The sequence below is a fragment of the Elgaria multicarinata genome, chromosome 3 (assembly GCF_023053635.1).
Source record: "Elgaria multicarinata webbii isolate HBS135686 ecotype San Diego chromosome 3, rElgMul1.1.pri, whole genome shotgun sequence".
Taxonomy (NCBI): Eukaryota; Metazoa; Chordata; class Lepidosauria; order Squamata; family Anguidae; genus Elgaria; species Elgaria multicarinata.
Window position 1 is genome coordinate 80527292 of NC_086173.1, and position 27410 is coordinate 80554701.

Here is a 27410-nt window from a genome sequence, read left to right on the forward strand (position 1 = left end):
AAGCTTGCAGCCGCAGGCAGGGCGGCAGGGCTCGCGGCGCCCAGTATGGCTTAAGAACACGGACACCGGCGAAACCCGAAGCCGCCGGCAACGTGCGGGTCTGGGAGGCGCAATGGAAAAGCGGCGGGGGGGATGACTTCATCGCTGGGTCGAGCTGGAGCCTGGGATGTTTCCACACGTTAATAAACTCCTGCTTCGCTTGTTTTCAGGGACGGCTCAGGGGACAGACAGGAGACCAGACGAGGAGGCCGTCTTCTCCGCAGCGGTTGCAGCGGCAGGTAAATCGCTTCGGCTACCCACGACTTGATAGATGCCATTGGGGGCGGGGGAGTAAAGGGAAGGGGAGGTGTCTCTAGAGGAAACCTCTTGCCCTACCTGAGGAATGTCTGTGGGGCGGCAGATTAGCCCCAGGCTTTGGAAAAAGCTTGGATCCCAGGTAAGCGGCAGCGGGCTAAATGCCTGCGGGACAATGGTAGCCAGTTTTCCCGTTTCCTCCCACCCTCACAGATCTGTTGGGCTACAATTCCCATCATTCTCTGCCAGCATGATAGCTGGGGTTAATGGGAGTTATAGTCCAACACATCATGGCTGGGGAGGGGTCAGGCTGATGGTAGTCATCCCATAAATTTTAAGTCCTGGTAGTCTTGCATCCAGTCCTCTGCCTTCTGAAAAAGACCTCATTTGACTGAGGGACAACCCGCAGCCTATCTTGAGTGGTGTGATGTGGGAAGGGAACACATAGTAACTCCGTTGGGATAAACAGAGCTAAAATATCATAGCTGCTCGTAGGGCTGGCCTTTGAAAGGGTGAAACCCTGGAATGCTTCTTGTGGACGTGTCTTCAGAGCCATGCGCTGGGTGCTGAGTGGCTCTGACAAGTAATGTAAACCATCTTCTGTCAACGTCAGGAGTAGGACCTTGAGGCAGGAAAGCCACAATGAGTTGGAGAGGGAGAGAAGTGGGAGAGAAGCAACAAACGAAGCATTGACTCATTGGGAAAGGCAGAAGACTTGATCCTACCTCACACAGCATTTATTTGGTCTTGGAGGAGACTTGAGGTGGGAAGATGGTCAGTTTCCGCTGCGCTTGTTCTTTGAAACAAGAAAAGGGGAGATACTCTGTCTTATGGGGAGTGCTGTAAATTTTGTATGATCCCCAGAAAAGGAGCAGGGAATTGAGGGTAGTGACTTATTTTGGCTGTATGGCTTGCCTGGCACGCCTTAGCCATCTCCCCAATTACTTTGAAGTTCTCCAGAGATGCCGGCGTTTTTGCTTACACGGTTTCTTCAAGTGACAACAACACAGTCTTCTGGCACCTTAAAGACTAACAACATGATATACAGCATAAACTTTCATGGATTAGAGTCCCTTTCATCCATCGCAAGAAGTTTTATCCTAAATTGGCCATGTATGAATTTGGGGTGTGGTGTGGGGGGTATAATGCAAAACCTACAGATTGTGTCAGTGAGAGTCATATGATTTTCCTTCTTAGTTTTCAAGTGCTCTAAAGTGAAAGTCTTAAGGATTTTACAAACTTCCTTTGGTAGTGGAGGAAGGCAGTATAAAGTCAGACTCACTAGTAGACCACACAGTACTCCTTTACATAAGAGTTTCCCAGGCTTTGCTAACAGAGCGGAGTGCTTGCATATCCCTGTACAAGCAGTTTGCAACATGATATCGATCCCTGATGTTGTACATCAGTACTCAGCCAGGCCTGTGGCTTTCAAGCCAGGCCATGAAAATGCAAACTGTGTACAGACTGAAATAGTTAAATTGAAAGTTTTGGGGGAAGAAGAAACAAGTACATTGTGATACAGATGTTCATTTTTACTTATCCCACTATGTATGCTAGTTGAGTAGGTTTTGCATGCTTCAAAAACCTGAAAAGCCTGTTTGACCAGAGGCCATAATGGGGCAGAGAAAATGAATGCGTGTTCAATAGAACAACAGATTTATCATATTCCCTTCAAAGTTCTGGAAGGCTAGTGTTTCTCACGTGTTGAATATCAGTATTGTTTCTATTTGATTATGGTTGACATAGTCTTGCACATAGTTTGTGAGCATGAGAAAATCCTTAAAACTAGCACCCCCAAATGCTGCAGAATAAACTAGAAAAAGGAAACCAAAATCCGTACTAGTAATTCATTTCTGGAAGTAGTAATTCCCAAAGGAAGTGGTAACTGAAATCTGAATCTAAATAGATGCTCATTTCTACATTACATGTTCTCATTCAACCACAGTCTGTTATTCATGATTCATGAATGCAGTGGTTTGCATTATCCAAGAAACCAATTAAGAGTTTTCAGTCCCATTGATTTCAGTGGGAAGAGTTAAGCATATAGCATGTACAACTCTCTCTGAGGAAACAGACGTTGGTATCAGATCTTTTCATCTATCCTTCCATGGGTAGAAAGATTACCTGAAATTCAAGACAATGAATTTCAGGTAATCTTTCTTTTATACATCTACCATAATGCCTTTTGATTTTATTCTTTGTTAAATGAATGTAGGATACAGTGGATTGACTGGACAGTGGTGCCATTAGTAGTTAATTTCTATTTGTGTAAGTATACATTAATTATTTGGGTTATATCTAGTTTCAGATTCTGATGCTGAAGTTCCTATTTAGCTGTAAATGTGGAATTGATTTTGTTTTTATCCACTAAACAAATAGATTCAGTGAAAAGTCCTTCCTCATTATTCTTCCACTCCCCCCACCCTCACACCAATCTATTCCCCGTTTAAACTCTACTTCCTTGTCATCTCTGTTTGTTCTTGCCCTTTTGGCATTTTAAACAAATAGAACAGCTGTCTTTCCCACCTTCTTGTGCTAAAATATCAGGTGTTTAGGGGCTTACAAGTCATTTATCTGTCCCTGTTGATGTGGATTGTAGGGAGTCAAAACATGACTATGTAGTTAAGAATGTTATTTTGCCTCCTGCTGTTAATATTAAACAGTGGGTGAAAGGGGAACCCTCTAACGATCTATCTGCAGTAATGTAGAAACATTTTGGAGAACTAGTTTTTATATGTAAGTGCTGCATTTATTGAAATTATTTACAAAGGATGGCAACTTCTGCTTACTACTTGTTCTAGATACATTGAATTGCAAATGTGAACCAGTGTATTGTTACTAGAGTTTAATCTGTGAGTATTCACCTCACACTCCCTTCATAATATCAGCACTCCAAGAGCATTTATTTCATTTATCAGAAGTGAGCAGCGATTTTCCACACATTTGGATAGTACTGGGAACCTTCTGGTCATCCATTTGCTATCTCTCCTGCAGAGATTTGTACTCTTTAGGAAGAGAAAAGCTTGAGATTTCTTCCAAGGCATTGATACTTCGTGTTTACATCAAAGAAGTCTTTCTTTTGTTTTACAGATACATTAGAAAGAAATTAGTCAACTGTGCAAAAGAATTGGCAATAATTTTCAGGAGGTATGTGATTAGTGGCATAATTTCTTCAAGCAGATCTTGCCAAATATTTATTTATTTATTTATTATACTTATATACCGCTCCCATAGCCAGGGCTCTCTGGGCAGTTTACAGAAATTCTAAAATTGAGATAAAAACAAGAATACAAAATTTAAAACTCTAAAACACAGTACATACACACATAGAGCATTAAAAACCAATTTAAAACTAAACATGTGGGTAATTAGGATGTGCCACCATATGCCCGGGCAAAGAGGGAAGTCTTAACCTGGCGCCGGAAAGATAGTAGTGTTGGTGCCAGGCGAGCCTCATCAGGGAGATCATTCCACAGTCTGGGGGCCACCACCGAAAAGGCCCTATCCCTCGTTGCCACACTCCAAGCCTCTCTGAATAATAAGTAATCACAACTGTTATTTGAGCAGCAGAGGGCCATTTCTGAACTTGTCAAATAATAGTAACGCTAAAGTGTAGTATGCTTACAGTGTCCCCCTCTCCGTCCCTCCAGTGGTTCACACTGTCTGGCGACCCAATCTTATGTATGGCCTAATCTATATCTACCTCCCTTTCACAAGGGAGGAGGGTGGTTGCGAGTTTTCCCTCTTCCGCGATCGTCGATTGTGGGGCACATGCGGGGGAAGTTTCCCGCAAGTAAAGGAGAGCCATTGTGGGAGGTTGTCTGTCCCCTGACGATGCTTCCGCACATCGATTGGGAGAAGTGGGCAGGGATACGCAGCTATGGGGATATATATATATATATATATGAATCAGGAGGGATGTGCACAACTGCAAAATCACAGCTATGCATGGGGTGGATAGGAGGTCCAGTGATTCTGTGATGCTGCGCAGAGTTATGTTGGTGTTAAAAAAAAAATGCACACGGTCAGTGCCACAACCCGGCGACAACCAATCAAAAAATGTGCTGAAAATGGCAGACTGTCCACTCCTGCTCACCTCTGAAACCTCTGGACATGCCCCTGACAGCGGGTTGGCTGTTCGTCAAGCCGGGAACTTGTGCTGAACAGCAACAGCTTTGTGAAGGGGGTGGGGGACGACTTCGGGATTGCAGCGAGATAGCTGTAAAAAACTGTGACAAATCCAGTCAGCGCTATTCCTGTGTAACTGAGGAGTGGACCCACAATCATTGCGGGATCAACTGTGTGTCATGTGGCCTGCTAGGCATGACTTCGATATTATCATGGAATAAATGGCTGGTGTAGATAAGGCCTATGTTTACTTGAAAGTGTGTCCCATTGTGTTCAATGGGGCTTCTACCCAAGCAAGTGTGCATAGGATTCCTGTCCTAGTTATCCTTACAACAACAGCTTTGTAAGATAGACCAGTATTGCTATGGCCATATTATAAATGAGGAACTGAAAATCAGAGGCAGTGGCTTGCCCAAGTTCACAGCTAAGTTGAGATTTGAATCGGAGACTTCTAGCTCATGCTCTGGTCTCTATAATGGAGCTTCAACTTTTCTATTTAACCCAAACTTCATTTGGGTAATGTGTCTGCAGGCTTGGTTCTTAACCTTGTTTGAACTCTTTGATTTGTGCAATTTGTGGGAAGAGCATTTGCATGGATGAGTACAGTTTTATACTTCTGTCTGAATTATTAAGATTAATCAAGACTTTTGCTTTCCTGCTTCTAATCAGTAATGCCAGTGAAATGAGTACATATACTCAACATGATTCATGCTTATAGGATATATTGTATTATTACTTTTGAAGTTTTCTACACACTTACAGATCATTAGTTTGCAGCCATGTAGTATAGTTTTTTGCATCTCAAATTCACAATGAGAAACCTAGGCCTCATCTACACCTTGAGGCCTTATGAGGGGGGAGGATCTCGGGCTTTACTGCTTCTGGGACGCCCCCATGGCTCAGGAACTGAAGAGGTGCACGCTCCGGGGCAACTTTTTGCAATTGCAGAGCCCCAATCCAGCACACTGAGGTTTTTTTTTAAAAAAATAATAATTGAAAAACTTGGCACTGGAAAATGCCGACAGCCATTCCTAGGATGGGTACAGTGCTCACCCCTGATGGGCATGGAGTCCCGTCCCCCCACAGCTCCATGCCTGGTTGCTCAGTCCCACTACTCGTGGGGAGGAGGGAGGACCCAGAAGCGAGCAGCACACCACCTGCGGATCTCAGGGTTGTCCTGGGGCCGTGGAAAAAATCGGGATAAGTACAGTGCTGTTTATCCCGGGACAACTGGGAAGTCATCCCTGGTTCACCCCGGGATCAGCTGTGTGTCATTTGGACATACAGGAACGACCTCGAGCTGACCCCGGGATAAATGGCTGGTGTGGATTAGTCACTAGACATCTGTAAGGATAAATGATGGAGGTCTGACAGACATGGACAGACTTCCTTAATCTTTAACAAGACTATTAAGAGAATATTACCACTCTAGTCCCTACCAGAGAATTTAAACTCTGACAGTGCCCAGAGCCTTTCACACAATCTGTGTATTGGCACACCTCCAATTTTCTAGCAGAGACTAGAGTGGTTACTGGAGGGAGTACATATATATGGAGAAAGGTAAGGCTGGGACAGAGCATATACTACACTCTGCTGAAATCTTTTCGGTTTCCTGAGTCATCTTCAGGAAGGATTACATCATTGCAAGGGATAGAGTAGATGGATTATGAACTTATTTAGAAATGGTTTTCTCTGTACAGTGGTTTAGGGCACACATCCACCTATGTCTAAGGATCTATTAGCTGCAAGGAAGCAGTGATCTGTGCATCGGAATCACTGTGAAGGGAGCAAGGTTAAATTCTCGCTCCCCACCCAAAGCAAATCCAATCCAGATTGCTGTTTTCCTGCTGCTTTAGCAGGAAAGCAGTGATCTGTTCCTCATTCCCCAGATAATGGCTTATCCGCTGGGTGGCTGGGAAAAATGGGTGGGGCACCCTGAGCCTCTGGTGGGCCGCAAAGAGAGCAGCCGAGGGCTGTGTGCCGCCCGCAGGTTTCCTGTGTGTGATCTCTTATGACTTGAGCATGCGTAACTGAATATTATGAAAATACAGGCTTTGGAGCATGATGTTACCTTATTCCGTACCATTGGGGTTGATGGGGTGGCCAGTAAAAGTAGCCAGTCAAGGAACAACTGAATAGCCAGCCCACAGTCAGTAGTGACAAACTCCGTGCAATACTGCGTGTAGAAAACTAGCGTGTCAAGGAGATGGTTCAGCTAGAAAGGTCCCTAAATTAGTTTCCTAACCTTTCAGCAGGAAAACGTGCTTTCCCCCTACGGAAGAACACTCAATGCTTGTAATGTTTACCCTTCCATCTGGCAAAATTGTCTCGTTAATCTGTCCCTTTTATCATCCCTAGGTAGCAACTCAACTATGGCTAATAAATAAATAAAAATCCAAGGCTCTCTTATTTTAGGTGAGGTGATCATTTCTTTTGTATGTGCATCATAATGTGTCTCTGTTTTGTTGATTTGTTCTTTGAGTCATCTGGGTTGTCTGTTGTTGATATCCTCATAAAGGCTTCTCCAATGTGATACACTTCGGATATGTTGGACTATAACCCATATCATTCCCAGTTGGTGTGGTCATGCTGGCTTGGGGATGATGGGAATTGTACTCAAACACATTTGTAGAACAATAGGTTGGGGGAGGCTGACCTAATAGGAAAGGACAACATTCCATAATTTTAAGTTAAATGTTTCAGAATACTTAAGCTATGATCTTAACCACACTTATTTCATCTGGGACTTCCAAATATTTTAGACCTGGGTTTTTAGTGATTTCCAATATGTTTTTCTTGAGAAAATCTTTTAATATTCCAAGGCTTTTTTCAGATTTATCTGAAGGGATGTTGCATGTTAAAATTCTAGGCTGTGAACAGCAAAAGGCAGTTATATGTCTGGTATTCTAAAGTTTTGGCTACCTCCAGATAGAGAAAGTAAAGCATATGAATCGGACAAGACAGATCTGTTCTTCGTGTTTGGTTTGAGAAATTATTATTTGCATCTATATCCTGGGACCCTTATCTGAGGATAAGAAAGACTTGAGCAGCTGAATTTAAAGGTGCCAGCGTAAAGGTTTTTTTAAAACTGTGTGCGTGTGTTTTAACTGCTGAAGAAATGCAGTGTCTGTTGTAACTTAAAGGAGCCTTTGGGAACTGATTCCTTAAGGTTACATAACTACATAGTCACAAGATTACTAACATCGTTGGAATAAGGACCCGACTGGTTTCTGTGCTAACAGCAGCATGTGAGGCACCACGTCCTCATATGATGTTATGGAAAAGAAAAGAAAAAACATCATACATGAAGAATTTAATGATTGTTTAGCATTTAGCTGTTTAATTATTTGCAGATGCACATTAAGCACTTGGCAAGGAAGGTGGTGATGCAGGCATGTGGAGGGAACGCTTTGCGGGTGTAATGCTGAACTCTGAAGAGAGGAGCCAGCTGGAAGGCAGTTATCTCTGGGAAAAAGAGGGATGTTTAGTATGAAAGCTCTTGGCTTCAAGAGATGAGTGTGTTAGCAAGTATTGCCAGTACGTTGCTAAAGGGGTTATGGACCCCAAAGACGTTAGAGCATTTGTATTTTTAAGAATCTAGCATCCATTTTGATGACTGAGGTGGTATTCCCCTGATATTGTAGCCTTAGGGTCACAAACATCTTTTCCTGCACCCCTACCCCATCCCACTCCCCTTGATACAAGGACAAAGAAATTCCAGAAGTGGGAGATGCTGCATTTCTTGGAATGTGGGATCCTGTAAGAAAGGAGGATTTAATCTCACAGGGGTTAGCATTAAATAAATGCAGGCTCTCCGGGTTCAGGGCCTGCTTCCAGTCTTTCCTCAGATATGTCTGGTGGAGGAAATATAATTTAAACAAGGCCTGGGAATCTGAAATATTTATTCTCGATTTCTAATATTTGGTGTTTTCAAATACAATATGCAGTTCTATGCACACTTACCTGGGAATAAGGCTCATGGAACAAAGCGGAACGTACTTCCATGCAAACTTACGTAGATTTGTACTGTTAATGTATTATACAACAATGAGAAAGCAGTCTGGGGTGCTAAGTTGGGCATTAACTGAGATAGTAGTTTGTTTAATATAATAGTAGTTTGCTTGTTAGTAATATGCTAAGGCAACTGGAGTGCTTTAATCAGCACATTATGTTGGACCAGAAAAAGCTTTCATAATTATGAGTCTATATTCTTCTGGAGAAACAAAGACCATAATCAGATGAGTGTTTTATCGCACACTCGTTACTCCCCACTTACGGATGTTCGCGAGTCCTTTTGACAACGATGTCCGCCTCCTATACACCTCCCGCTCCTTCTTGCCTTCCTTCCATCCCAAAATAGACCCCTTTAAATCTGATTATTATTTTTTTGAAACGGAATGTGCTGTCATTTCCTGCAGTGTGCAGGAAAAGTGGCGTGATACAAATGGCCACCGAATGCACCACGTGGTCATTGTTTACTTCTTTTCTGTGTGAAGAAAGAGGAAGTATCATGGGACAGAAGTGGGGGAGAAAGCGCCGGTAAGGAAACACGATTTCCCCCCGTCTGATAATGCTCATAGGCCAGATTGTGGGTGACTCCATATTTGGACTGGTCTGTCGTATTTTCTGTAATTTCTCTGTGATTGGAAGGCTTCAAATCAGAAATTTCAGAGATATTAATCCGATACAGTAATTGCAAGGTAGATGGACTCAGTGATGGATATTTTTCCTGAGTAGATATCACAATAATAGTTTGGGTGTACTACTGGGCTCAGCCTTGAACCTGGATGCTGACGTTTCATTGGTGGCCAGGAGTGCATTTGCTCAGCTGAGGCTAGTGCCCCAACTGCTCCTGTTCCTACAGATGTCTGATCTGGCCCCAGTCATGCATGCCTTAGTTACATCCCATTTGGACTACTGTTATGTGCTCTACAAGGGGCTGCCTTCGAAAATTGTTCAGAAACTCCAGCTAGTTTAGAATGCAGCAGCCAAGCTATTGACTGGGACTAGTTACAGGAGCCTACGAGTCCCTTGCTACAGCAGCTTCACTGAGTACCAGTTTGTTTCTGGGCAGTATTCAAAGTGCTATTTGGCTTGGGACTAGACTACCTGAAAGACAACTTCTCCCATATGAGCTGGGCCAGTTCTTAAGATCTTTGGGAGTGGCCTTTTTTCCCTTTTTCTTTTTGAGACTACCACCTTCAGAGGCACATTTGGTGGCAACACGAAAGAGGGCCTTCTTGGTGGCTGCTCCCTAGTTGTGGAACTCCCTGCTGTGGGAGGCTAGGTTCATTCCTTCTCTGCTGTCCTTTCCCTAGCAGAAAAAAAATACCACTTTATTCAAGAGGACCTTTGGTGTGTAAGTGGTTCTGTAGAGTTGGATGCTGTTTTTACTCCGTTATTGCTGTGCTTTTAATTGTATTTAATGTATTTGCTTATTGGTTTTTATCAAGTTTTATTAGTGATTGTAAGCTGTCTTGAGTGCTATTTTTTGGTGGAAAGGCATAGTACAAATAAAATAAAATCAATAATAAAAAATGTAAAGGAATGCCAAAACAGATTGTTCTTGTGTTGACTGGCACTGGTGATGTAACCGGGATCTCTGAAAGTGCTTTGAGACTTTATTAGGAATGTATAGCTTCATTTTCAGTGGGCAAGGTTGAATCTTCTCCGAATAGGTGAGGTTCTGCTGTGTACTGTAAACTACGCCAATAAAAATAGTCTTGTGATTTAAAATAAGCACACACACACACACACACACACACATATATACACCAAGTCCCCTGGGCTCACTGAACTAATTTCACACTTCTTTAGATTCTGGTCAATATGGACAGTGTTTTTTATTATTGCTATTGTTTTCTGCAGAATATAACTTTCTCATGCAATACTAATTTCAGTCCTTATAATGTATGTTGTGTTTAAATGTTGTCACTTGCACTCTTCAATTAAATGTTCCTAGTTTTCAGTCCTACACATACTTACATGGGAGTAATTCTTAATGAACACACTTGGATTTACTTCTGAGTAAGCATATATAGGCTCAGCCACGTAACTGGAGCCAAGGGTTTAACAGGAGAGGCACATGTTTTGTATTTAATAGGTTTTGGTCTCTGAAAATGCAAAGCCCTTTTCATTAAAGAAGGGGGGAAATCATGAATTAATGAACCGTGATGTGGGTTTAGAATGTTTCTGTTTCTCTTCACTGCTTCCATACATGAAATCGAAAGTGCCCACTTCAATGCCTGTGCAGAGTCTAACCTCAAATTGCTGTTTATATAGGAGACATGTCCTCATGGGTTCAGTACAGGACCACACCCCTGAAAAAAATTCTACACATCATGTATGAGTTGGGGAAAAGCATTAATCTAAATAAGGATTGGTTAAACTGTCATAATACGGTTTAAGTTTAGATGCATTGAGAAGTTTTATTTAGATGTTGTTTTTAGGTAGAAATAGCAAGTTTGTTAAAGCAGTAGATAAATCCTTCAGGCTTTAGCTGCAAAAACGGGTTAAAATGAATCTCAGACCTGAACAGCACTTGAATTAAGGGTGAAAATTTATTGGGACCTTAATAAAATCCACAAGCTCTGTTACTCGATTTTAGCCAAATCATGTCCTCCAGTATCTTTTCTAAAACCATTAGTATGGGGGAATCACAGAAGGTAAGGGGTCTGGACCCCCTCTGTAATTAAATGCTGGACTCAAGAGCATATAATTTAACTAGTAGTAGAGGGGTGCAGAAAACCTCTCAGCCTGAGCGGTAAGTTCCACTTGACAAAGGCAAAAGAGGGTGAAGCGAAAATAATAATAATTAAAAAATTAAGGTGACCCTATGGAAAAGAGGACAGGGCTCCTGTATCCTTAACACTTGCATTGAAAGGGGATTTTCAGCAGGTGTCCTTTGTATGCATGCAGCACCTGGTGAAATTCCCTCTTCATCACAACAATTAAAGCTGCAGGAGCAATGCCCTCTTTTGTATCTAGTCAAGAGGGCAGGGCTCCTGCAGCTTTTACTGTTGTGTTGAAGAGGGAATTTCACCAGGTGGTGCATGCATACAAAGGACACCTGCTGAAATTCCCCTTTCAATGCAACTGTTAAAGATACAGGAGCCCTGTCCTCTTTTCCATAGGGTCACCCTAAATAAATAGCATATTGTAGATTAAAGCTCTTACTGCCAGTAATTAAGCCTTAGGAGAGGCATTTCCACCTTTTAGGATGGGGAAAGCACTCCACGAAAGTTGTGAGACACCAAACAATAGGTGGTGAGGGCCATCTCGAAAACCAGGAGGGCTGGATTTGGAGTCTGGCCCTGAAGTTCTCACCCATATAGTAAGAAAGACCTAAAACAGTATATAGTAGGGATGTGCTCCGCTTCTAATTGGACCGGCGAATTAGAAGCGGAGCGGGGTGCTTCGCCTCCCCTTAAGGCGGAGGTGAAGAGGGTTGGGGGGCCGGCGGAGCGTGGCGAAGAGGATCGAGATGAAGGCGGATCCTTCTCCTCGATCCGGAGCTCAGCCGGAAAGGTAAGTGGGGTTTACCGGGCCCTGTCGCTGTCGCCCATGCGGCGACAGCGGCAGGGCCTGGTAAACCCCCCTCCCTCCTCTCCCTTACCTGCCTCCGTCCGCAGTCCCTCGGCTTCTTCAATTGAGCCCGCGGTTCAACCAGGAAGTCTAGGCCGCACTTGCGGCCCAGACTTCCTGGCTGAACCGCGGGCTCAATTGAAGAAGCCGACGGACCACGGACGGAGGCAGGTAAGTCCCCCCTCCCCCTTGGTCCCTTACATGGGCGGCGACGGCAGCAGGGCCCGGTAACCCCCCTGCCCTCCTCTCCGGCCTTACCTGGTACCACTCCCCTCCACTGCGGAGCTCCGATTCGGAGCCGGATCTCCGCGGCGAAGAGGAGCGGAGTGGGCCGATCCAAAATTTTCGGATCGGCCCGCGGGGCGGAGCGGGGGGGTCCGTGCACACCCCTAGTATATAGGGATGCGAAACAAGAATGCTAAAACAAGGAGACCTCTAGTGCTGGATCTCCCTCTCTACCAGTGAAAGGGAGTCCTGTAAAACAGGACACCCTCCCACGGACCATAGGATTGCACCCTAACTGTTCTACGTATTTGTGGGTTGAAGGTGTTTTGGTTAGAGTTTGGTACAAAAGGATACACTGATTTATATATTATGTCTAAAGTATTATTGTTCTTTTTTAAAAAAATAACACAAACTGCACATTTCAATGCACATTTCAATGCAAATGTTACTGTACAAGTGTATGTACTGCTGCCTCTTGTTGGACAGAATAATAAACATGTGATTTTTATTGACAGGATAGGATCCTGTCTTAGGCATTTACAAGTGTCCCACAGTGGTTTGTTGAAGCAACTAAGACATTAGGAATTGTATAGCTTCTTAAAAGTCTCTCTTTTTTGTAATGATCAACAAGAAACCTGCACTGGTATATTTTCTAGCTAATTGTGTGTGTCAAGTAACTTCTGGGTAATATACAGTTACAGATAGTGCAATTTTTTTTAAAGAGACCATTTTTTTTCCTGTGGCAGGTTGATGGATGATTATGATTGCAATTCTTGCTCTAGGCCGGATTGTGCTTTATTTAGAAATGCAATTTATCTTTGTCTGACTGTGTGTGTGTGTGTGTGTGTGTGTGTGTGTGTGTGTGTGTTTTCTTGGCTATTAAAAACACACACACCTAAATGAAGTAATGCTGCTAACTTGAGAAAGAGAGAATATATTTGCTTCGATTTTGATTTGCTGATTTAACCCAGTGGCTTGGATCTTAGCTAGGCTTCTGAAAAGGCTCTGTTCATTGATGAATAGGACCAGTAGCAAGTGAGGGCTTCTGCCAGTGTGCATGTGGAGAGGGACACAATTTCCATCCATTTCCCTTTCCCCTGCAACTTTGTCCCATTGTTTCAGAGGGTCCCCCAGCTTTTTGGAACAGATTTCCGCAGAGCACAAGGGGACTGAAGGGGAAATTGTTGAAATCCACCACCACCCCTTCATTATGGCGGAAGGAGCATCCTGTGGGTGGAACTCTACTTAGGGCAGGCTCCCACTGATGGAAGAAAAGCAGGATCCCATCCAATATTTGTTACTGTAAAGAACATAATAACACAAAGAGTCTAGAATGATCAGTAGTGCTACCAGAGTTAGTCGGGCCTTGGGCAAGATGCCCTCTGGGGAGCCACACATGCTGCTGGGCACTCAACCCTCCCAGTTTCTTCTCTCCAGGTGCTTTCTCTCTCCCTGGAGTGATGTCTCTCTCTCTCTCTCTCTCTCCTCTTCTTTTCCCTCCTTTCTGATGCTCGCTCTCCCGCTCACTCTCTCCCCACCCCATGCCAGGTGATGGTACCTTTCCTTTCTCTCTTTTAGAAGTGTTTGGGTATGCTGCAGAGCGAAGGTGTGTCCAGCATCTTGATTTTCCCAGAGTGCTTCTGGGGCCACCTTGAGGCACTCTGGAGAAGAGCTGGGTGTGACTGGGCCTTTGCTCCGCAGGGCCCTCAACCCTTTCCAAAAATTGACAGAGAAAAGGTGCCGCTGCCTGGTCTGGGTGGGCAGGAGAGTGAGCAGGAGGACAGCAAGCACCGAGCGGGTAAAGAGTGAAGGCAGAAAGGGCCGGTGGGGGAGACGGGCTCTTCCGAAACTTTAACAACAACAAATGTGGCAATGGCATTTGGGGCCCTCCAGGCTGTGGGACTCCGGTGGTGGTCCAGCCCTGGCACCACTCCCATTCAGCCACATTAGCTAGAACGTATTAGGATTATTCCACTTTGTATTAGTCTACTGGCTGCAGGGAGCACAGGCAGAATATATTAGGAATAACTGAATGTAACAGCTAAATTACATGCTGTTGTTAATGAACGCTTTCATGTTTTATCTTCCAATTTCATTGTCTGTTCTGAAATTTCCCTAAAAGGGCAGAAGCCGGCTTGTTGTTGTTGATCTCTCCGCTCAGCCCTCTTGAAACCAAGATGCTCCTTCTGATGATTTCCATTAATCAAATTACTGGGTTACGGTTCTACGTCTTGTAGGATTGGAGCAAAAAGACTCCTAAAGGAGAAACATGTGTAACAGCGAAAGAGTTTGATTCTTTCCCCAGACTTCCATTTGGTGGCTGTAAGTTTATAGTTCTGTTTAGGTCTTCAGATTTGCAGTTTGTATCAGAAATTTGCCTTATTCAAGAAGTTGTATCAAGCTATTTTTGGTAAGGGGGAGTTTCAGAATTTTCAGCATATTGTTTTTATATTTGTCAATATCCCCAGATCCTCAGTTGTGTTTGACCATGTTCAGATGACACGTTAAGCCATGGTGGTTAAGCATTTTAAGCTAAACATTATGGCTTAGTGTGTCGTGTGAACCATTTCTCACCATGGCGGCTACATAACCGCAGTTTAAAAACGCTCACTAACCATTTGCTGCAAAAGGTTAGCAGTTTAACCGTGGCTGAGCATGTTGTATGAACGGGGTCTTTGTAATTCAGCATTGATGCAATTGGCTTATGACAAATTACCAGTGCATCGGTGGTGGGCTTGTTCAGACATTAATTTGGCCTTGGAATTCTATGCAAGTCGAGATCTGGAGCAGTCTGCAGACTTGTGAGCAGTCTCTCCCCCTCTTGCTGCAGAATATATCCCATGGGATCAGGAGACCGGCATTCAAAGAAAAACAGAATTCCTTCCTTTAGCAACCTCTACTGTGGCTATTCAGAAATGTTCTGTCTGATATGATGTCAAGAAGATGATTTTAGCAGCTAAATTTTAGCTAGATGACAACATTCAGCTGCCATCGTAACAAATGAGGCTTCTTCATACATGACTTGTTTGTATATGGCAAGATTAGTCTCTTGTGTAGGAACAAATGTTGGAGTTCTGAGCAAGAATCATGGATATTAATCACCATGTACAAAAAAGAAACAAAGAGTTCATTTCAGAACATATCATAGGCATAGGACTGGATTTTCCACCAACCTTGATATGTTATTTTAAATTTTTCCCCAGCACAGATGTTAATTTCTGCTTTAATTTTTTTTAACATATAAGAGCCAGTGTGGTATAGCGGCTAAAGTGTTGGACTGGGAGTCAGGACATCCGGGTTCTAGTCCCCACTTGGCCATGGAAGCCCACTGGGTGACTTTGGACCAGTCACATCCTCTCAGCCCAACCTACCTCACAGGGAAGCGGAGGGTTATATGCACTGCCTTGAGTTTCTTGGAGGAAAAAAGGCGGGGCATAATGCAATAATAAATAAATATAAGGCAGCCCTAAATCTGTTCTAATCTATGGCATTTGCCACTTTCTGGGACATAGCTCACAACAAAGTAATTGTGGGGACCTTGGTGCTCTTCTGTAGCCCCAAATGCCAGACTTTTTGTTAGACATGGAGACATAGTACTAAATGCTGTCTGGGATTCTAATTTTTGACTCAAAAAGACTATACAGTGTGTAGCGTATCATAGCTTTTTTCATATTCTACTGAAGGCGCATGGGGGCCCTGATCTGGATTGGAACCAGGCACACGCAAGTGTGTGGGAGTTAACTTCCCACACAGTCACTTCCCCATCCTAAATCCCCCTTGAGGGGGGCTAAAGAAAGCGGGGGAAACCTCTATTGGTTCCAATGGATGTCCCCACCCCCACTTTCTTTAGCCCTATGTGTGGGACTGTGTGTCAAATTTTGGGTGGAAAGTGGCTGGCTAGTAAGGTATATCCCCTCCTTTCAAATCATGCATGGTGGTCCCAATCTGGATCAGGCCTCTGCGCACTTACAGTAGAGAAGGAAAACGTCAGGATTACCAAGACGCTACACGTTTAATGTAGTGTCTAGTTTTGCCCTTAATGAGCAGGGCGATAAATATGTGGCCGAGAATCTGGAGGCTTGCAGGACATAGACACTTAAGTGGGTCAGACATTTTGGCAGCTGGCAAAACTAACAAAAAACTGCAGGTGTGGTGGTGTGGTGTGGTGGAATACCAGCGCTGCTCCCTTGCTATGTTTCTCTTGAACGGTGCAGACCTTCACCTTCCTGCTGCCACTGTCAACAGCTCCTGAGGAATGTACAAACATTCCTCTGGAGCAGCCTTCCCGAAGCATAGCCAGCTGGGGGCTTATGGGAGTTGTAGTTTTAGCACATCCGGAGGGCGCCAGGTTGGGGAAGGCTTCTCGGGAGTGAGAGGCTCATGCAAGTCTGAGGAAGCAGTTTTTTTAGTACGGCATCAGCCAAGCAAATGTCTGTGGGCATTTAAATGACAGGGAGTATATTCCATTTTATGATGTGAGGAAACCTCCCCCCCACACAATCAACAACAACAACAACAATTTATTGTAGTCAATAGACCATTCCAACAAAAGTTACATACAGAAACACTTAGCGTACAATTAGCTATTAAAAAGACAAGTAATCATAGAGGATCTAATAGAAATGGCCAAGTTCAAAAACTTGGCCACTTGCTCGGTGATTGATTTGTCTGTGTTCTGAAGTAATAGGGAAATTAAGAATTCAGTTGGGTGACCAGGAAAAGGTTGTAAAATGGGGTTCAGAAGATCATTCCTAGCCCCTTGATAAAATCTGCAGGACAGTAACACGTGTGATACAGTTTCCACCGCAGTATTGTTACAAGGACAGCATCTGTTGAGCCGTGGGATTTTGTTGTATCTGCCATCTAAAAGTTTAGAGGGAAGGACGTTAAGTCTGGCTAGTGAGAATGCTCTTCTGTATTTGGGGATTGTTAACCAGTGCAGGTAGGGCATCCCGTCTTTGCAAAAGGAGACTGGTAGGCCTAGGGACTATGGGGACCATGGACCCCGAGAAGCACTTTGAAGGTCTTGCATGCCTATATCGAGCAGCCTCTGTTTCACAATTGATTTGGCACTAGCTAGATCGACAGGGAGTATATTTTTCATAAAATGGTTTTTGAGATTGGCATGTCAGAACATGACATTTCCCTCTCTGTCACCTCGCGAACATAAGTGAAATGTAGCATGTAAAACGAAATAATTGCTCTGAAAATCACTCCCCACTCAATATCTGCTAGTTCAAAGCATTTCTTGTCTGGTGGAAGTGTTGCACTTCTATGTCTGACTGAGCAGGTTAATTTTATTCATGTTACAGCTATACAATTCCTTCTTTCTTTTTTTATATATGGAAGCTCAGCTCTTGGGAGAGCAGGGCTTTGTTTGTATACTCTCCTTATCTCCAGACCTGTTTACGAAGCCTCATTCTTGGGCAGGATCTACAGTAGTGCTTTAAAACTGTTTAAAACAGTAGTGACAATGGTTGGGGCCCAGGACACACTCCATAGACAGTTTTCAAAACGTTTACAAAATGTTATATCCTGCTTGGTGTAGATCTGGCCATGGTGGTGTGATACTTTTTTTTTTTTTTGGCCTCTGTTTGAAGTTGAGCAGCTGTGGAAAGAATGGACACAAACAATGTAAAATTCTGCAGCCAGGTGTTTTCCGTCTTCCCAACGAAATCCATCTTTTGTGTTTACTCAGAGCTTTCTGCATATGGATGCCCGTAACTCTGTGTCTACAGTGACAAACGCTCTGCAAGATTTAAACCACTGGACGAAGTAAATAATGTTCTTTGCTTTGGCACCAGCCTGAAGTGAGGGAGCGCGTGAGGAGGGGGGGGTTTGCTGTATGAACTGGAAAATTCCTTCGTAGTCACTTAGCCAAGCTGTGTGTAATGTCTCCAGGAAACAAGAACAAGCACTTCAGATGGGTTGTCGTGGTTTTATATCTAATATATGCACCTTCGGAATTCTTTTGGCTCATTCCGCCGTTCTGTTATATCGTTTATTGTGGTTTTACTCTTGGCAGACCCCTTCATGGCACTTGTCACTCAGCTTTACAAAATTCTCAGGTTACCTGTGAATTACTTTAGAAGTTGAATCATTTTTTATTACTCTTTATTAGGGGGGGCAGCTGTGCTAGAGGAGTTCAAATTACTTCCATTTAGGCAAGCCGCTTTTAATGTACTAGCAAAGAGTCCATAATTGTGAGAGGAAAGAAGGGCTGTGCATCTCCAGACTAATGTCAGCATGGCATAAGAGAGCAGAGCTGGGGATAATTGTCTCAGGTGCAAAGACAGAGGCTCACGGCACTGTTTGTGGCCACCTGGAATCCTGGGAGAAGGGGAGGCAGTTCGTTCCTGAGCACTTCACTGGAACATTGTTAGCCTTCTCCAGAGTATCTGCCAAGCTGAGTGCACCTGAGTATTATTTCCCTAAGAGAAAAAGAACAAAAAAAATCCAAGAGCAGTGTGGTGTACTGTGATGTCGACATCAGCTGTTTATTCCAGCATTGTATCACAGTCTTGGCTCCACCTCTCCGTTTTCCTGGAATATTGCTGATTACTTTTGTCACAGTATTTTTGGCTCTCTCGCATCCGTTGCGAGGAACATGTGTGGTGTGGTCTTTGCGAGGTTGCTGCTGTTCGCTGTGAGTTCTGGGATCAGTGAACGGCCAATTAGCTGTGAAGGGTGTGTGCCTGGGTATCGGCGTATTTCACTGCTGAGGTTTTTTAAAACAAACAAACAAACATACATTTGCAGATGACACAAAATCAGGTGGGATAGCTAATACCCTGGAAGACAGAAACAAACTTCAAAGTGATCTTGATAGGTTGGAGTGCTGGGCTGAAAACAACAGAATGAAATTTAATAGGGATAAATGCCAAGTTATACATCTAGGAAATAGAAACCAAATGCACAGTTATAAGATGGGGGATACTTGGCTCAGCAAAACTACAAACGAGAAGGATCTTGGAATTGTTGTAGATCACAAGCTGAATATGAGCCAACAGTGCGATATGGCTGCAAGAAACGCCAATGCTATTTTGGGCTGCATTAATAGAAGTATAGCTTCCAAATCACGTGAGGTACTGGTTCCTCTCTATTCGGCCCTGGTTAGGCCTCATCTAGAGTGTTGTGTCCAGTTCTGGGCTCCACAATTCAAGAAGGACGCAGACAAGCTGGAGCATGTTCAGAGGAGGGCAACCAGGATGATCAGGGGTCTGGAAACAATGCCCTATGAAGAGAGACTGAAACAACTGGGCATGTTTAGCCTGGAGAAGAGAAGATTGAGGGGAGACACGATAGCACTCTTCAAATACTTAAAAGGTTTTCACACAGAGGAGGGCCAGGATCTCTTCTCGATCCTCCCAGAGTGCAGGACACGGAATAACGGACTCAAGTTACAGGAAGTCAGATTCCGGCTGGACATCAGGAAAAACTTCCTGACTGTTAGAGCAGTACGGCAATGGAACCAGTTACCTAGGGAGGTTGTGGTCTCTCCCACACTAGAGGCATTCAAGAGGCAGCTGGACAACCATCTGTCAGGGACGCTTTAGGGTGGATTCCTGCATTGAGCAGGGGGTTGGACTTGATGGCCTTATAGGCCCCTTCCAACTCTACTATTCTATGATTCTATATCTCTGCACAGGAGCGCATATTCGAGGGAGTTCCTATCCTCCCCATGTGTTGCTGTGTGTCTGCACTGGTGCGCAACTTTCACGCGTAATTAAAAAAATATCCTGTACCCTGAAGTCCTTTGTACACTTATCTGGGAGTAAGTCCCACTGAGCTCCATGGAATTTATTTTTGACATGTACATGTCAAATATAGACATATATAGGTTGCACTTTTGGCCTGTACTCTGAGTTAACTAGTTCACCTGCACATGTGCATTTTTGGTGGGTGCTCCAAGAAAAGTAAGGCCGTTACTTCAAATCCTCTAATTGGCCTTTATTGTTTGTTTATTTTTAAGATCTTAATTAGTTTTTCAAAACAAGATTAAACAACCAACAGAATAAAAGAAAAGAAACAAACAGATTGGATTTAAATCTAGTTATTGACAGAGAGTATTACATCTAACATATATGCATATTTTACATATGATGTAAAATTACTATAGATGGAATCCATAGGTTGCTTTTAGTTTTTCTTTATAATTCTTCACCATAATACATTCAAGTTGGTCTCTTTTCAATAGTCTGAGGAAAGGCTTTGACAAATACAACTGTGCATGTTCTTGATTAGTATATAAAATAAAATCCTGCCATTTTTTATAAAAGTCAGATGTTTTGACTTTGTCTTTACCTAGTTTCAGTTGGTACATCAATTTTTCTGCCATGGCTGTTTGCCACATTTCCATAAACCAAGATTTCAAAGTTAGAAGCTCTTCAGTTTTCCAACTTTTGGCTATGACTCTTCAGGCTGCCATCAGTATGAACTCAATTAAGTCTGTAGGTGTCACTTCTGCATTTTGTTCTTCTCATATTGTTAATAAGGCCAATGCTGATATAACATGCATGGTTTGATATATGACATTGCAAAACTATGACACAACAGGATAGGCCCATCACTTGTGGATAAATAAACTTTGCTGATAACAGTTTCTCTAACATTTTGTATTGCTTGCATTGGGCTTTATTGTGATGTGCCAATATAGAGTACCTTTTGGTTATAAATATTTGAATGATTTTACCATTTCCCCTTGGATTTGGATTCCTTCAGGCATCATGAATTTAATTTATTTTCTTGATATCTTGCAGATATTCCATTGATACAAGATGGCTCCGTGGCTGAAACCATTACTTTTAATCTGCATTACCTGCATGGGACAGATACAGGCAGAATTTTTCACTTCTATAGGTATGAAAAAGTGCTGGCACGATAGTAGAATAGTGAAACGAGGTCTTAAAATCAGTCTTCTTAAAACACACACACACACACCCCAATTATGCAGCTTTCTGGATCATATTCCACCCTCTGCTATTTTTTTTTTTACTCATACAGTTTGCCAAGATTAGAATTGCAACTCCACTCTAAGCAAGTGAAAATTACATAGCCATTGATTGGAGTTATGCTGTATTAACTGTGTTTTTGAGTGGTTAAAACATGTTAAATATCAGAAGGGTTAACCCTCTCCCAGTGCCACAGTTCTGATCTTATTTAGACAACCCTACTCTTGCCCTTGAGAGAAATGTGATCACAGATCTCCAGTGTCTAGTTCAGTTTGGCCCTACTACTTCAAGTGATATTACTGCCTTGGAGTGCTCTTCATTTCTAATCTGTTTTACCAATGCTTAATATCAATGCAGAGAATAAAAACAACAGAGTCTTACCACACCTTAAAATAACACGTTCATTATGGCAACCTTCTGCAATCTGGTGACCTCCAGATGTTTTTGATTCCCAGCATTCCTAACCTTTGGCCATGCAAACTGGGGCAGATAGAAGTTGAAGTGCAAAAAATCTGGAGGGCACTAGGTTTCAGAAGGTTATTATGGCATAGCTTTTCATGGACTGTAGTCCACTTCACCAAAAAAACATACGTCATAAGAAATGTGCTTTTCAAACAGTGAACCAAGGTCTTGCAGCAACTCAAATCCTTGAATGTTTGTAGATAATCTGTATGGTAATGCTTTAAGTTTTCTGTATTTGTTTTATAGGCTTCAGTTCCTACAAGTGCAAAGAAAAGTTCTTTCCCTAGATAATGAGATTGTAGAACTAGAACTCCAGGAACATTGGCAAAATAATTTTTCTAGGTTCGAACAAATGTTTTAGTAGAATCACAAATTCCAGCCTACTATGATAGTCTTTCACACATAATAATGAACAAATTTTGTATGTCTTTTCCTTAACCTGCAGTATCCGTTTGCCCTCTGTTTATTCTTGCAGAGGCGGGGAGGGTGGCCTCTTCTATTTTAAATCTGTAATAATATTTGACTTCCTTCCATTTAAGGCCAGATGACAGACTTAATTTATGCAGAAAAAGATCTGGTACAGTCGTTAAAGGCATATATTCAAGAAGAAGAATCTAAGCTTTCTAAAATTAAAAGGTAAAAGGATGAGACGCATTCTTATTTTTCCAATTTAATGTAGTTAAATCTATTGTCACACCCACATTGTCTTTGGTATCTGAGCAAGGAAAGAAGATAAAGGCTGCAAACCTATGCACACTGAGAATAAATCATATTGAACTCTGTAGGGCTTCCTTCTGAGTAGACATTATAGATAGTGCTGTAAGTGATAGATATTTCAACACAGATTATTCTTATTGCTGGGACGAGAGAATCTAATGTGTGAAATAGCTCTCAGGTCAATTTACTATATGCCTTTGTAGAGCTGAGCCTCATTCCAGCCCTGTGCAATTGAACTCAATCCTATGTTTGGACTGGGTTCAAGATTTCTTCCCCACTTTCTCTGGGAGTAACCCTATTATAATTTCCCTCCAGTATCCAGACCCAACAAAAGTGGATGGATGGTGGTCTGCGCTAAAATTTTCTAATTTGTATGTGTTCTCACTGAGACAGCTGGATTGTTAGGTTAATAAATATAATTTAAAATTAAGATTTTTAAATCAACTATTAAGATTTGACAGAAGTCATAAGCTTATTTTAATTTCTTTCACTTTGGGCAAAGATGTCACATTTTTTTATATCTGAATGAGCCCTTGGGCATGCAACTTGGGAGTTCACAAATTATGCTCCAGATATGTTTTTAATCTGAGGGAATTTTTTTAAAATTCTTTCATTTTATCCTGATAATATGATGAATATCCTCATATCGAATACATGGATATATAAAACAACCCAGAAGACCAAATGGGAGAACATTTCTGTGTCCTAGCAGAACTTCAGCATAGTTGGCTGAAATAATTGTTTAGGCACGCTGCTCCATGTAATGTGGGATCTTACCACTTCACAGTGTGCTTCGGCTATTGTGCGGTATAAAAATGTAATAAATAAATAAACAAACTCCTTGTCCCAGTGTGTCATTTTCAGGTGCAGCCTTGTTCACTTTTCTGCTCATTCCTTCTTTCAACCTTTGGTCTATAATGGCTCCTGGAGATTTCCCCACTCAGCCACAGGCTGGCTTTTTGCTAAAGATTAATTTCATTTGACGGTTGAGGAAACGTGTTCTGAATTTGGACCACTTTCCTGCTTCCACACCAGTTAATTCAACCTTCTGCACCACTTCTTGTTTCCTGTCATGTTTCAGGATAAGTCCACACCCTCAAGCTCAACTCTAGTTTGCATTATTCCATTTAGGGCGCATTCCTATGGGTTGCACCCAGGGTACTCATAAGCCCCTGAACTTGGGGACTTACAGCTATACAATGCAGGGGGGCAGCTGCACGGAGGGGATTTTGGCTGTCTAGCTGGGGGCTTCAGAGCAGAACAGGGGAGGCCATGGAGCACTTAGGAAACTGTCTAAGCCAGCTTCTGTGGTCTTCTCCCCTCCCCACGCCTTGGAAGGCCCTCTTTTTGCCCTCTCCATGCTTGGTTTATGCGCATGGAGAGGCAGACACTGCAGTTCACTTCACTTACACTTACACTTCACTTCACTTACAAAGTTTACTTTGTAAGTAGTAAAATTCAAAAGGAATGGTCATATGTCAATAGCTATGTATTTACCATAATCCAAGAACGAAAGGCAGCAAATATACTGATAAATAGGGATAGGAAAAGTAATTGGGGCTTTTGTATTATTATATCATTACCCACTCAGAGCAGGTGGGCTACAAATAATATCAAAAGCATAATGTTCTGTAATTGATGCATATATTTCTGTTTTCAGATGGGCTGAGAAGATGGAATCCCTAACTACGAAATCCACTTCAGATCCAGAAGGTTATCTTGCGCACCCCGTCAATGCCTATAAACTGGTGAAGCGTCTAAACACAGAATGGTTGGAGCTAGAGAATTTGGTTCTTGAGGATGCGACCAAGGGTGAGGATCTTAAGAAAACCAAAATGTTAAAATAATCAGTGATTTAAATTATTTTTTGTTTGGGTTTTCTCTCAACAAAACCTTGTCGCCATATGAGCATTAGTTTTCAAAAAATAAACTTTAAAAATCCACTGACATTCATCTGTTTGTCAACTAGTTCAGCTTCAGTTCTCAGTTACAACTATGCTATGGCTCAGGTCCAGGTTATCTGAAAGACCGTATTCTCCCTTATGAGCCTGCCCATGCTTTGAGATCTTCTGGAGAAGCCCTTCTTTCAGTCCCACCATCTTCACAGGCGCGCTTGGTGGGAACGTGGGAGAGGGCCTTCTCGGTGGCTGCTCCAGTGCTCTGGAACTCTCTTCCCGGGGAAGCTAGACTGGCTCCCTCCTTGATGGGCTTTTGGAAGCAGGCAAAAACTTGTTTGTTCCAGCAGGCCTTTGGAGTATAATCTGGTCCTTCATCTATGTTAAGGACTTTTAAAAATGTTTATGCTTTAATATTGTAAAAAAAATTTTTGTACATTTCTTTTCCTAGGTTTAAAATGTATGTTTTTAAATTTTGTAAGGCCGCCTTGAGGCCCAATATTGGGCAAAAGGCGGGATATAAATAAATATAATAATAATAATAATAATGTTGGTTGGCAGTAGTAATACCTGCTAACTAGTCAATACTAAACTGAACTCTCAGTTTCCTATATCCAAACTTTGCCACGCTGATTAAGTCTCAAGATGGGGAGCTGCCTTGGCCTTTATTACCGGGTCTAGATCCAACTTGTTCAGAGTACTTGAGAAGATTAAAGTATCCCTCAAACAAGTCAAATTGACTTTTTTGGTTTGCTGAAATTTTGGTTAGGCGCAATGGCACTACAGCAGCAATGTTTTATTAAAAAGTGCAAGCCCAGATGTTTTGATAGCAAAGACCCTAATTTTTCCCAGTGGATCTCATTAGGCAGTTCTGTCAAAACATCTGTTGCTTCTGTTGCCTGACCAGGAAGTGATCTCTGTGTTGAATTGTCCTCAAAACTCATTATTTGCCACCTGGCAAGCAAGTTGTGAGTACTGAATGGGAAACCCTTCTCTAGGAAGTCTTCATTTTCAAAAAGATTTACAACCCATGCCAGAAACATTCTGGGTATAAGGTTTGTGCCAGTCATCAAGTAAAAGTGAGGATTATCTCATTCCCCTCTCTCTTCTCTATCCTGAATGTGGTAATAGGCTCATGATGTCAAGCACAAGATTTGAACAAGAGCGGGTTCCCTCCTTCTCCTTTCCAAATCTGGTCTCTGCAATTGGAACATAATACATCTGTACAGTATCACTTTTCCTTTTGTATTCAAACAGCCTTTGATGCTTTTCTCTTTTGGCCTTGCTGGCTGACAGTGGCACACGACCGTTAAATTCTGCCATCCGAATGTGGACTGCAGAAGCCCTTGACTTTACAGAATGGAGAACTTGCAGGCACTGCCTTCTAAAGAGCAGCATTCAGGGCAACTGTATATAACTATGTTTCACCCCTTTTTCTTGTAGAAATGCTGTTTACTAAGCCTTTCTTTTTGCAAAGCAGATTTTTGACAGGACAGGCTTGCTTTTTTTGTTTTGTTTTTTATGCTCGAGCATTAAAGAGGAAATGCAGTTTCTCAGAAATCAACCGCATATGGTTTTCGGGTGTGTGTGTGTGTGTGTTGTTTTGTTTTTTTGGGTGCTTATGCTGAAAATGTAGAAGCTTTGAAGTGTACTCCTCCCAGCCAGGATGCGGAGCATATGTTGGAGCAGTTAGCCACGAGAAAGTGAACTCTTGAAGCTTTTAGAACACAAAAGATGACTATCTCTCACTGACAAAAGGATTTGTGTTAGAAGTGCAAAAGTGATAGAGGAAGATGATTGCTTTACAATTAAGGCTTCATGTTCTATTGCTTTTAAGAAATTGGCCTTATTGAGCAAGTACCGGGAGTGCAGCCAGGCTGATCCCGCTGCCTGCTATGGAATGGAGTACACTTGAGGATTTTAGCCTTCCATAGCTGAAAACAAGAGATCTGGCTGTATACGTTGCTTGCTGGATCTCAGCTAAGCACGTGGAGGGGGGGCACCTGTCATAACTTCCTTTCCTTTCTGTCTGTCATTTCTCAGCTTTGGCACTTAAGGTACTCCACTGTACCTGTCCTGTTATGCCTCTTAGGGTGCAATCCTATGCATGTTTAGACAGAAAAAAAGTCCTACAACTCCCAGCATTCCCCAGCCAGCATGTTTGGATGGGGTTTCTTGGGAGTTGTAGGACTTCTTTTCTGTCTAAATATGCATAGGATGGCACTCTTACTGTCAAATCCCCTCATCAATAGATCTGAGCATTTTAGTGCTATGGAGCAGGGGTGGGCATAAAGTAGATCTCCAGACATTTTGGATTTCAACTTCCAGCATTCCTGATCAGGCCATGCTGGCTGAGGTTTCTGGGAGTCGAAGTCCAGCATGTCTGAAAATTGATCTTCTGTATAATTCCCCTGCTCTAGAGCCATGCTTTCCAAGGACTGCTCATTGCTAAGGAGCCCCTGACCTCAGGTGGTGGTGTTCTGAATTTATTTAATGGTCCTTTAATCAGCTGTTGCCATTTGTGGCATTTCCTTGGAATGATGTCTCCCTTCTGGAGTCTGTTGTTTCTGATAGTCCCATATCAGAGGGGATTATGTTGCTCTTCAAAGTGCCATGTACATTAATTGGCACTCTATGTAAAAGTATGTATTAACAAATAATACCTTATAATCTGTGGTTTGGATCCAACACTCTCTTTCTGCTGGAACTGGGAGAGCAAGTCTCCCCGCCCCCCTGGCGCAGCCTCCTGCACACCTCAAAATCTGATCTATGGGGCTGGGAAACCCTCCAGAACAGATTTTTGGATGGTGTGGAAGGCTGCAGGAGAGAGGGCGGAAGTCCCATCACAGTAGAGGACTTCTGGTATGACATTGACTCTAACCCTATATTAGCGTGTATTAGATTGGTAACCCCTAGCTGACTTTTGCTTGCTTCTTTCTGAATGATAAACATTGACATTCTGCACTTGCTTTTGTTTGAGGTATTACTAGTGTATGCAACCTGGTGCCTTCAAGATGATCTGGGCCACAGCTCCCAGCATTCCTGACCATTGGCCACACTGGCTAAGGCTGATAGAAATTGAAGTCCAAAATATCTGGAAGGCACCAGGCTGTACTAGAGAAGGACCCAAGCTATCCGTGTAAAGAATACCTAA

General features: G+C 42.7%; 1 protein-coding gene across 4 annotated transcripts in view; it reads left to right on the forward strand.

Annotated features, from left to right (window-relative positions):
- The first annotated feature begins 3396 nt into the window (after positions 1-3396).
- P4HA2 (prolyl 4-hydroxylase subunit alpha 2) overlaps positions 3397-27410 on the forward strand; it is a 97580-nt gene continuing 73566 nt past the window's right edge. For 2 of the 4 annotated variants that reach the window (XR_010025206.1, XM_063120705.1), the window contains exons 1-3: positions 20991-21090; positions 22184-22280; positions 24022-24173. Coding sequence is in view for 3 of the 4 variants with exons in the window: in XM_063120705.1 (XP_062976775.1) it covers positions 21009-21090; positions 22184-22280; positions 24022-24173 (331 nt within the window). In the remaining variant the exon portion in view is untranslated. Of the gene's footprint in view, positions 3442-20990; positions 21091-22183; positions 22281-24021; positions 24174-27410 lie in introns of those variants that run through there. The other 2 variants (XM_063120704.1, XM_063120706.1) reach the window with 2 other exon arrangements.